Source organism: Mesocricetus auratus, unplaced genomic scaffold, assembly GCF_017639785.1.
Source record: "Mesocricetus auratus isolate SY011 unplaced genomic scaffold, BCM_Maur_2.0 Super-Scaffold_100020, whole genome shotgun sequence".
Lineage (NCBI taxonomy): Eukaryota > Metazoa > Chordata > Mammalia > Rodentia > Cricetidae > Mesocricetus > Mesocricetus auratus.
Window position 1 is genome coordinate 6,839,637 of NW_024429201.1, and position 12,762 is coordinate 6,852,398.

Consider the following 12,762-nt stretch of genomic DNA (forward strand, 5'->3'; position numbering starts at 1 on the left):
CCAATCAGACCTGATTCTGAATGCCCTTAGGTGCCACTGCTGTGAGGAAGTTATAGTTGGAATGTCTTGAAGTCTGGTTGGAAGCCTGAGGATCATGGTGTCTCCCTGAACAAACCCTCTGTAAATTCATATGCTTGTGAAAGACTTGTTCCACTGGCAAGTCAGCAGCGAGTTGGGAAACCACAAGGAGCTCTATAAGCTGGACTGTGGGTTTAGAGATTAGCTGATTCAGAAAGATGAAGACAGGAGGCCGAGATTATGGAACAGCTCATTTTCTCCCTGTGCTCATGCTGGCTTAAAGCATCCTGCACTGAGGGAGACAGTCAGAGAGACCATCTTTACCCCTTCCTTTCATCTCCTGGGAACCCGGGCTACATTTTGGTTTGTTCCTCCTATTTCCTTGCTATGGTGGAGAATCTGATTATAGTCCACCACAGCTGCCCACTGGGAAAGCTTTGGAAGGGAGGTAAAATCCTACGGACTGAGTCTAACAAGTCTTTGTAAGTGGTGCCTCCAGATTTCCTTTAGTTAACCAGATCTGAGCTTTCACAGAAGGTCTTTTTGTCAACTTAAATAGGGTCTATTTCCTCTAGCTGTACTCTGACAGGAAATGAATTGTTCAAGAAGGTTGGAATGGGAAACCTGGTGATTCATATCAAGAAAGCCAACTCCCAAAAGGCAAGAGGAACCTGAAATGGTTGTGTCCATTTTTCTGTGTCAAACTTTATAGGAAAACAAAAAGCAACAAAATTAATGTATTGTATGAATGAACAAATTAAGTAGACCTGAACAGCCAGGAAGGTAACTGTCTCCCCACTCAAACTTCTGAAGTCCCACAAAGCAGTACCTTACCTAGGATATTAAACTTGGAAAAAAACGAAGGAGATTTGAAGTTGAGCAGCGGCAAGAGGAGCCCTATAAGGTAGAAGGGCACTGTCTTGGACTTATTCCACCACTTTTCAAACTGCTGGACTTCTGTGTCATTGTAGAAAATCACAGAGCTGTTGTCAGGATGGCCACCACTGCCAGCGCTTGGACAAATCACTGCAAAAGTAAAGGACATGTCAGAGGTTAGACCAAACAAGCTGGGGAATCAGTGTGCCCAGGATTGGCGCCTGCTTAGGGTTAGCATGAACTTCTACAAAAGGGTTATAGAGGTGATTTAGGAATCTTTCATCTAAATACAATTAGTAAAAGGTAAGGGAATCTTTATAGTATGAGATGTAGCATGTAGAGTAATTGTTCGTATACAAGGGCTAAATAAGAGGCCCTTTTCTCTAAAAAAATTGACTAGATTTATTATTTATGTGTGTGCATGTTCATCACAGCACATGTGCAATGTGAGAGGACAACTTGGCACAGTCCATTCTCTCCTTCTACCGTGTAGGTGTTGGGACTGAACTCAGGTCATCGGCTTAGTGGAGAAATACCTTTACTTATTGAGCCATTTTACTGACTCCCTTTTTCTTTCTTTAATAACCATAAAATGTATGTGTTAGGGAATTAAAAGCAGAAATCCAGGTCACTAGTGAAAAACTGAAGAATTTGGAGTTTAACAATCCAAAATGACTCTGGAGTTTACCCCACTTACAGCAGCCTAAGAATCTAGATGACACCTTGAGAACTGGGAAGTCTGGAGAATGCATTTTTCTTCTCTTTCTCTTTGCTTCCTTTCTTCTCTCTCAGCATTTATTTATTTATAACTTTCTGTTGCGCATTTACATGTCACAGTGTGTGGAAGTCAGAGGGCAACTTGAAGGAGCAGTTCCTTCTTCAGCCCTGTGGGTCCGAAGGGTCAAGCTTAGGTCGTCAGCCTGTTACCCTCTGGGATATCTCATCAGGCTTATTTCCATGTTCTTTTTAATCTTTATTCTTTCATGATGCCAAGGCTCAGTCCCAGTTCTTCATGTGCCATGCAGGTGCACTACTACCAAATCACACTCAAACACCTATTTCTAATAAATAAATCTATTCTGAAACATACCGCCAATAATTGTACAGCAGCCCAGTAATAGAAGAACATTTTTCCCAACAATTTACCTAAATTGGGGTCATGCATTCCATTTTTAAACTGTTTTGGTAGCAGGATTGGTGACAAGGAAACCAACTGAATTCCAAACTACTTACCAGGGTTGCTATTATTGGTTCTCAGTACAGTGTCTGTGTCATTAATGTGATGAATAAAATCTATAAGTTAAAGACAATCATACAGTTAATCATGAATGAATCATGCCAAATCCCATCATCAGTTAAAGTCTTTTGTTTATAAACATGGTTATTCATTCCTGAGAAGAGGAAAAATACTTTCTTTTTAAAAACATAATGTACAGATAAATACACACTTTATAAAATATCTGATACTAAAATTTCATTGGAGGGACAATTAGAATAAGATGTCTAAAAAGTGTTCTCAAGGGGCAATATTTTTTTAAAAGTGAGGGAGTTAAAAAAAATCCCTACTGTAGACCATTCTAGAACAGACTAATGTTGACAAGTGTTTAGGCTAAGTGAGAGGAACGTGGATTCCTTTTCCTCAGTGGGTTTTTGTCTGTTGGTTTTTTTGAGACAGGGTTTCACTGTGTAGCCCTGGCTGACCTGGAACTCACTCTGTAGACCAGGTTGGTCTAAAACAGAGATCTGCCTACCTCTGCCCACCCCTCCCCCCAGTGCTGGGATTAAAGGTGTGCGCCACCATGGCCCAACATGTGGTTCCATATAATTTTCTGTTTAACGCTTGCTTTTTAATAACAAAAAGTAAGGTATCAATCAGAAAGTGTTTCTAAAGTATACAAGACTTTTACCAAGGAAAACATAAGAGACATTAAACAGGAACTTAAACTACGCTATGATCATGAATAGGAAAACTCAGTATTCTAGCACAACTTCTTTCCACATGAATAAATGTAATGCAATTCTCATTAACCCTAAATCAACAGCCTAATAATACTGATTATGGTATGTTGATTGAATATTCAATGCAACTTCAATCAAAACCTAATTATATTGTTCTAGAATTTGAAAGTTGGTTGATTCTAAAATGTATATAAAAGACTTATGGACCTTGATGCAAAACAAAAACAAAAAACTACAAATGACTAATTTAAAGGTTTAAAAAAATAAAGCAAAATCCTGAAAGAACCACCACATAAAAGTGAATACATTCTATTAAGATGTTTACAGCATGATGGAAGATACGTGGTTAGTATATAATCAGAATTTGATCCCCAAAACACAAGTGGTGGAAGGAGAGAACACACTCCTATAAGTTCTCTGATGCCACATGTGTGCCCTGGCATGTGTACATCCACCAACATACATACATGTACATACTCACACACAATACAAATAAATGTCCAAAAAAAACCCTTAAAATGAACATCCTCCATCCAAGTTAAAAGTATTATAAAAAGTGCTTGGATTGGGTTGATAATGCCCTCTTCAGAATTCTAGAGCTGAACTGAGCAGGTTCATTGATTGTTCAAATATCAGATTCTTCAGTAACAAATGCCAGTGAATTTCATAAACTTCTCTGTTTCAGTACTAAAATGTTATAGAAATACTTTATACTAATTAGAGATTCAGAAGGAATACTGCTTCTTAAAGTTAATGCAGTTGGGGAGGTCATACACCCTGGTGTGGGAGTTACTGCTGCTTTTTGCTAAGTGGACATGATGTGCCTGTGAAACTGCCTTCTGCATAACTCTGTTTATGCCCATAACATGGCACGGCTGTCAGCTTGGCCAGAGATGCTTCATTTTGCAGTGGTCAGTGGTAACTGCGGAGACTCAAAACTGGCCAAAGTCCTGAGAATAAATGACTGTTGAATGCCCAGTCATGAGTAGGACAACTATAACACCCTCTCCACGGCTCAGGGAACATTCTGGAAGAGGAACCAAAAAACCCCTCAGGAGCCAGAGGGGTTCAGGGGCTGATGGCACCCTGACTTCTGGGGGTGACATGTTTTTCCATTCTTGAACTCCCAGCAGTTGTGGTATCTTCGTAAGACTGGGCTTGTGGATACACTTTCACGGAAGGAGGAAGGGCTCTTGGAGCCCACCCCTTCAAGAGAATATATATGCAGGTAACCACCGATAGGGAGGGAGAGACATTTTATCAGTGGTGCAGACAATGCTAAAGTGTGTTTGCTTCAGTAAACAAACTTTCACCCACGTTCGTGTAAGCAGCCTTAATGAAACTCACTGGGTGACCAAAACAAAGACATGAAAGTAGAAGGGAGAAAGTTGGGAAGAGGAAGGGAGCTAAAGGGAGTGGAGGGAACAAGATAGCATAACAGGAAGTGAATATGATTGAAATACATTTTTAAAATGTCAGAATGACACAGTATTTATGTAAAAATAATGTTTACAATCATGATATTTGAGATACTAAGCATAGAAAAGCTGAATCAAGCATATTACCCAGGATTATATAATACTTTACATATAAAAATATAAGGTTAGAACTAGAATATTACAATGATATTTGGGGGTAACTTGGTTAAAGACTATATCAATACTTACTAAAAATAAACTTTCCAGTATTGAAAAGAAAATTAGACATAAGAACCCAATAAACTATCATTGCTCCAATAAGAGACACCAAGGAGAAAAGGAGACTCGACCACTGCCCAAAGGAGCCAAAATAATGTTTGCAGACATCTGGATATTCCCAGGTAGTTGTGTCTGAAGTACCTAGATAAAAATGAAAGAAAAATAATAAGACTAGATACTGGTCACATAGTCTACATTTATAATTTGTATTCCCCAATTAATTCAAAATATTTAGCAAAAGATTATGTCTACTTTACCAACAAATACAAGAATGCATTATGGAAAAACCAGCAATTAGGATGTAATAAAATAAAACAAATGTGATTAGCAAAATAGTATAATCTGAGAAACAGCATCATAACTTTTTATAGCTAAAAAGAGCACGTGATAACCAAGAGTAGGAAACCTAATTTGTAAAAAACAGAATACTTTCTTTTTTGAGATGGTGTCTTGCTGTACAGCCCAGGCTAACCCCAAACTTACAGCAATCCTTATGCCTCAGCTTCCCAGATTTCTGGGATTGTAGGCATAAATTACCATGCTAGCTCATTTAAAACATTACTTAACAGTTAAACACTATTTAACAACACGAAGGAGAGTTGTCTTGAGTCGCTTTATGCTACAAGCCAATTTAAATTTGAGATAACTAAGTTAAGAATTTAAAAAGTTGCCAAGTGGTGGTGGTGCACGCCTTTAATCCCAGCACTCGGGAGGCAGAGGCAGGCGGATCTCTGTGAGTTCGAGGCCAGCCTGGTCTACAGAGCAAGTTCCAGGACAGCCTCTAAAACAATACAGAGAAACCCTGTCTCAAAAAACCAAAACCAAAAAAAAAAAAAAAAAAAAAAAAAGAAAAGAAAAGAAAAGAAAAAAACTTAAATTTAGCAATTGTGTTTTCTTTTTTTCCTCTTGTTTTTTTTGAACCTGGATTGGACCCATGCAACTGTGCACATGCCAACCCTGTACCCTGCCACTGAGCTGTATCTCCAGCCTCTCCAGCCCACTTTTTTTTTCTTTAGGGGTCAAGATTTTAAGAAAATAATTTAAAAAGATCCATAAAATATGTATAAATTACTTTTAGAAGAGTATTACTTATAATAGTAGACAACAGAGCACATACATGTGTTACAATACACAATTATTAATCAAATACAATAGAGCCACAATGTAAAATGCACAGTTATTTAACCAAACACCAAACAAAGATAACAAAGGTGACTGCACCCACAAAATTCCCTTAAACAAACGTGATGGAGTGGGAGACAAGATTGTAATAAAGCATATTAAATGATAAGAATTTATATAAAAGGAACACAAAATATTTGCTCTTCTATGGTTGCGTTATTGTAAAAGTAATTTCTTTGCCTCAATATTTTGGTACAGAATAAGAATAGAGATATGTATAACATAAGATTACTTTAACTACCATCAAATTATAGTTACTTTCCATATGACTCTATGATTTGTACTGCTTTACGTTAATTGCTGTCTGATGACAAAGAAGGAGCAAGTTCTAGAAACATCACAAGTAAAATATAGCAGTCAGTACCTGGCAGAAAGCAGCAATGAACCCTGGTACTGAGCATGGTGGTTTGCATCTAGATAACCACTACTAGTTTGGACGAGTAAATGACTCAGCTAGTGAAGGTGTTGCTGCCGAGCTGATGACCCGAGTCAGTCCCTGGACCTGCATGATGGAAACCAAACCCAAAATGCTGTCCTCTGATCTCCACACAAACTCCACCCTGCCCCACTGTAACTGAAAGGAGAGTTTTAGAAACAATTACAGTTTCTTGAAAAATCAGTTCAGCTTGGTGTGGCAGTAGCGCTTATACCCCCTGCTACTATGGAGTCTGAGGTGGGAGGAAGGACCACTTGAACCTATGGGCTTGAAAACAGCCTGGGCAACACAGTGAGATCTCTCTTAAAAAACAAACAAAAAATAACAATTGTGCCAAATACTAATCTAGTTTTCAGGGTGGGGGTGGGTAGTCAGTGTGTGTGTCTGTGTGTGTGTGTGTCTGTCTGTCTGTCTGTCTGTCTGTCTCTCTATGTGTATTATATAGTAGTATATATGTAGGAATAATTAAGTGTGGCTTAGCCACCAAATCTTGTCCAATGTATCTCTTCTATTCTAATAGCATTCTTATAGACATCAGGGTGCTAGAATTGAAACAACCACAAAGTGAAAAACATTCTAATCTATAAATGTCCAATTAAGAATGGACTTTGAAGAATAGATAACAAGCTTACTTATAGACACAGCAAAGAAAAGTTCTTCATGATGGGTGACAATCACCTCCTTGATTAGCAATTATATCACTAATATTTGGATTTGTTTTCTCTATAGATTACTTTGGGTGTGGACTCTATCTTGCAGCATGTGACTCTTTCAAATGTCCCCTAGATTACCTGCCAGGATGTTTTCTGTTAACACTCTATAACTTTCTGATATATTCTTTTTAAAGCTTTTATATCTTCCATATTGGTCATGAAAATCTCAATCACTAGTTTATGTGCACAACCTTCTAAATTTTCTTCTAATATCTTTATATCTTTAACTTTTCACATTTTAGTGTGAATGCTATCTGCAATATATTTTTGTATGAGGTGTCATACAGGGTTTTTCCCCAGCTGGTACTTAATTTAACAGACACAGAATAGGACATATTAAACACATAAACCTGAAATTTACATCGCATAGAACATTTTAAACTCATAAACCTGAAATTTGCATTTCCTTTTCCAGTCTAGTTTATATAAAGATTAAATTTTTATTTCATGCGTATGGATGCTTTTCCTGTGTAACACATGCATGCCCTGGGCTCAAAGAGGACGTTTGAGCCTCAAGAACTAGAGGTGCAGACAGTTGTGAGATGCCATTAGGCACAGGGAAGCAAACCTGGTCCTGAAGGAGAGCAGCAAGTACTCTTAACCACTTAGTCATCTCTCTGGCCCTTCCACTCGACCTTCTTCCTGTTTCTAAGCTGGCAGCTTTCTGCCTTATTAGCATGACTACATAACGTGGTTTTATACCTGGTGAGTCTGATTCTTCCGTTCCACTTCTTTTTTTCCCCTAATTTTCTCGACTGTGTTTGAAATAGGACTGAATTTATACATTTGATTTTTTATGGTTTACAATAGTGAATCTTCCAAACGGCACAGCACGTTTTTCTTACTTGTGTAGATTTAGTTCTTGCACTTAGGTAGTTTGTATTTTTCTCCCATTAAATGTATACTCCTGATAAATTTTATCTAAACCCCTTAGGGTTTACTGCTGTGGTGAATGGAGCAATGTTCTCTGCACTGTAGTTCTAGCTGTTGATCCCTGACTTCATATGCAGTCAACTATCAGATTTTCATTAATTCTAATAGCACTAGTCAACATTCTAATAATTTTTTGCTATAATTACTAATCTTTTCTAGTTTTATATTAGTCCAAAATTCTTTTGCTGTATTTGATAATATCTCAAAAACCCCTATGAATAATTATGAGCAGCCTCAATGTTTTCTTGACTTAAATAAAAATCGCTTTAAGGATTTTATCACTGTAGAATACTGCTGATCTTGGTTTAGGGATGAACAGTCTTTAATTTGTTAAAACAGTATTTTCCTTAGAACTTTACTAAGAAAAGGATGCTGAACTCCATCAAATGCTTTTGGAAGTGTATCTTTTGATGTAATCATGGATTTTACCTTTATTTTGTTAATGTAGTGAATTACGTTGGGTTTCTTAATAGAGCATACTTCTCACATCATCGGAATAAACCCTATCTTAAACACAAGATAGTATTTTTGTATATCACTGATTCTATCAAATAATGTTTGTAACTGTTTTTCTTTCTTTTTATATCCTGTCAGGCTTTGCTTTGGGGTTCTGTTTGTAAAATGAACTGATGTAAGTTTACCCTTTTAAATGGGAACATTTAGGAAACACAGGTGTTACCTGTAACAGTCAGAAGTGAGTGTAGGGGAGGCCATGTTTCCACCACACAGACAACCTGATGTAAGTTCCACACTTTCTACATAAAGAGTTCTTCCCATTTCAGTCAGAACCAAAACCGCAGAAACCAAAGGCTAAACAAGCTCAACTGAGAACTTGAAGGATTTTTAAACAAGACTTCTCCCAAGATTTTAAACAATACTCCCCAAGTGACTAAGACTAGGTTTAATTAAAGAAAGAGGCTACAAATTAGAGGTTGGTTGGAACATGCTAATAAGACTGAATGAAAAATACATGTCTGTCAATCCCTAAAAGTGCTTATATATATGTTTTGCTTTTTTATTTTTATTTTTTGAGAGAGAGTCTCATGTAGTCTAGGCTGGCCTTGAACCCTTTATGTAGTTGAGGATAACCTTGGAATTCTGAGATGATAGGCATGCATCACCATACTCAGTTTAAAATATGTGAAAATGACTTAAAACGATGTTTCTGTGTAGTAGCACACACCAGTTCAGCTGCTCAGGAGAATAAAGCAGGCATGGGTTGGGTAACATCATTTCTACTCAAGACTGAAACTAGCCATAGCAATTCAACAAGACCCAATTTCAAGCTTACAAACAACAAGATTAACTTCCTGATTCCCTGATCCAGAAATTTATACAAATAAGTAGAGGAAATGTGTTTATACAACTTCAAGAACTGCTTACACTTGGATATTTTTCTGTTGATACTTTATGCTTTCAGGTCTGCTATGTAGAGTCAAAACAAGTAAGCAGTAATTGGTAAGAACCATAGAGTTCTTAATAATCTAACAAAGGCTTTGTTTTAAAAGTATACCATTTTTGGGCCAATGAGAGGGAGAGGCACTTGCCACCAAACTTGAGAACCTGAGTTTAATCTCCAGGACCCTGAGGGTGGAAGGAGAGCAAACTGTCTCCATCAAGTAGTCTTCTGAAGTCCATAAGCACTCATGCACACAATAATAAAATGTAATCATGTCTGTAAATGACACTTTTATTATTCCTATAAGGACATCAAGCATTAATATAAATGTATTCTCCAAAGAACTCCCGGTTCTGGATTTCAGAGGGAGCCAGAAACTCATCAGCAGACTGGTCAGCGGAAAGCTATGGATTAGAAGAGTAAAGATTTATGTAAAAGTTGTTGGCTGGAGCTGGCTCAGGAGGTTAGGGAGCCACCGACCCTGACAATCTGAGTTCAATCCCAGAGAATGCATGGTGGAAGAAGAAAACTGACACCTGCAAACTGTCCTTTAACCTCCGTGTGTGCACTGTGACACACACACTCATACACTGATAAAAAGTAAAAGGAGACGGCTCACACACACACACACAGAATATACACCGTAGGATCCGCTCAATAGCAAAGTTTGTTAATTCGTGCAACAATGTATTTTTACTTACATATCATACTCCGTGATTTCACCACTCTGTAGCAACAATACAGTGTCAAAAGGCCCATCAGCACGATGACACACATTCCAGTAGTGAATCCTGCCTTTTGAAAGATAAAAAATTGGGTTCCTTTCACTATGTAAGAATAACTTCATAAGAAATTACATTGTTACCCTAAACAATTATGATAAAAACATGACAACAGAAAAATGTAAAGACCATCTGCTTTTTAAAGAGAATTTTATGTAAACAATAAAACAAATATAGAAGTCATTTTTTTACAGTGCTAGTAATTGAACTCAGAACTTCATGTAAGCTAGGAAAGCATGCTACCGTTGAGCTTTATTCCGAGCCCCAAACTTAAAGTAAAAATTTCAAAGTTATTATTTAATTAAGTTATTTATCTATTTTGGAGACATATGGAATAAAAACACTCTGGCTTAAAGTTTACTATGCAGTCCAAACTAGTCTTGAACTCATGATCCTGTCATTTTAGCCTAAGTGCTGGGATTATAGATAAAAAAACAAATTCAGGGGTTGGAGAGATGCTCAGCAGTTAAGAACGAACACCAGCCTTTCAGAGTGCTGGGCCTGGTTCACAGCAGCCATGTTGGGTGGCTTACAACTGCCTGTAACTCAGCTGTAGGGGGAACCTAATCTCTGGCCTCCATGGACACAGGCACTTATATGCCCATACCCACACTTAGCCTCACACATTTACACAATTAAAAATAAAAATAATAAATTTTCAGATTAAAGTATACTCAAAACTTATCTTACCTGTTTTATGCCCCAAGGAATACTTAGTATAGATGTTCCCATCATGGTATTCCAAATCATAAAACTGAAAGAGTAAATAGCAATACAAATATGAAGTTGGGCTCCTCGAACATTTTAATTAAGACAGAACTAAACAACCAGTTATTTTCACTCATATACAGTTTAATTCACACTCCCAGAAGTACTTTTACTCACATAGTTACTAAGCTGGTGTTTTTACCATAGCCTTCAGTGTAACTCTGAAGTTTATAGGCAGAGCCCAGTGGACTGTACACATAGCATTCCTCTGGAGCTGGGACGACGTGGTCTGGAGCAATCTTGGGGAAAAGAAGAGAGAAACATCACAACCAGTGAATGAACAAAAAGAAATGGGTTAGACACACTTCTAAGACTGACATTGACCTGGGAGGCTCTGGTTGATGGGTCCCTTGTAGGCAGGTGCCAGGAAGATACATTTGGGCCTTTGCCGTCCATATCTTTTCTCCCCCCCCATCTCAAATGTGTGATCTTCCTGTCTTTGGTACATGAGTGTTGGGATTATAAAAACCCTCCAGCATGCATATCTTTAAGATATTTCTAGATATATTTTTAAGTATCATAAACAATATTATGCATCCCTGATTAAGGAATTAAAAGTTATTTTTTCAAGTATAGTGGTAGATATAAAGGAGCAATAATTTCTATCTAACCATCAAAGTACTTTTCACACTCATGAGAAAGAGGGAAGCAAAGAATAAAATGAAAACTCTCCACTGAGCAGGCCATTCTTACATGAGTTTTTCAAGAACTGAGTGGGGTTACTTAACTCTGAGGTGAAGGTGGTTTAGAAGAAACAGACTAAAGAATTGAGGGGCTAATGGATAGTATATAGACTAATTTTAGAATGCTTTGAGTAAAAGAAACAGCAACTTAATGAATGGTGAAACAAGGATTTTAGGAGCCAGGACACTCAAGTATATAAGCAAAAGGGAAGGAGGCAACAGAGAAGTATCCGATGTAGCAAAGAAGACTGAAGAGATGTATCGTATACACTTATTTCTCTTATTACCGCCTACATTTCTTCTAACTCTACCTTCCTATTTTGGAGGGGAAAACCCATCCTGTTTCCCTGATGAAACTGCTCAGCTCTTGAAGGCTGTTCTTGGAGAAGAGGAAGTCCTTAAAGGCATGGAATCTGATGAATATGAACTAGTGTGACTCTTTTAATACTTAACACCTGCATATAAAATTGCAACTTTGTGCTAAGTTTCTTATTTGAGTAAACTAACAGCCTCAAACTGTCTCAAATTCCAGTCAGACACGTGAAACAATCAGGCAAGACTAGAAGGTATGAGTTCAACTCTGCTGTTGTATCTCACTGGATAAAAAATGCGAACCAAACTAGCTAGAGGAAGACTTCAAGGAAAAGATGGAGTGAGTATCAGCCTTAATAGGAAGAAAGGACATAGATATTAGTACAACAATGTCACATCCTTCCCTTTTAATGCAGTGAGATTAATGCTATCTTTGTAGGAAAGAATATCCTGAGTGCCATGTGTGGTGTGTGGCTTCAGAAACAACTAGTTCCCAGAGATACAGATAAAAATACATAAGAAAATTGTCTTTTTCCTTCTCTTCACCCACACTCCTCTAAAATCTAGATTATCTTGTCTTCTGCCATGAGTAAAAAGAAGAAAAAGTATAAGAGTATGTATGCCACATCAAGAAGGAAAAATACTACAGCTGACAAAGCAAACTGGGGATAAAAACAAGTAAAATCAAAACTTATAAGGAGCATGGTTCAATACGAGGTAGAAAATTCTGGTTGTGTTCTCACACTGATGTACACAACAAGGAAGAATGAACCCACTCCACGTCCTCTTCACCTAAGCCAGTGCTCTGTGTTCAGTCTCTGGGGCTGGTGTATTCTCACACTGATGTACACAAAAAGGAAGAAAGAACCTACTCTATGTACACATCACCTGACTCTACGTCCTGTGCTCAGTCTCTGGGTCTGGATTATGCATGAGAAGGGGTGTTCTTAGGAGGCATGGAAAACTGGAGGGCTGGCTCTCACTGTGGCAGTGGTCTAGAGTGG

General features: G+C 37.8%; 1 protein-coding gene across 10 annotated transcripts in view; it reads right to left on the reverse strand.

Annotated features, from left to right (window-relative positions):
- Slc38a9 (solute carrier family 38 member 9) overlaps nt 1-12,762 on the reverse strand; it is a 76,888-nt gene that overhangs the window by 28,685 nt on the left and 35,441 nt on the right. For all 10 annotated transcript variants that reach the window (XR_005869855.1, XM_040728963.1, XM_040728970.1 and 7 more), the window contains 6 exons: nt 10,881-11,002; nt 10,686-10,749; nt 9,915-10,008; nt 4,521-4,691; nt 2,128-2,187; nt 853-1,044 (listed from right to left, as the gene is read on the reverse strand). Coding sequence is in view for 9 of the 10 variants with exons in the window: in XM_040728963.1 (XP_040584897.1) it covers nt 853-1,044; nt 2,128-2,187; nt 4,521-4,691; nt 9,915-10,008; nt 10,686-10,749; nt 10,881-11,002 (703 nt within the window). In the remaining variant the exon portion in view is untranslated. The remainder of the gene's footprint in view (nt 1-852; nt 1,045-2,127; nt 2,188-4,520; nt 4,692-9,914; nt 10,009-10,685; nt 10,750-10,880; nt 11,003-12,762) is intronic.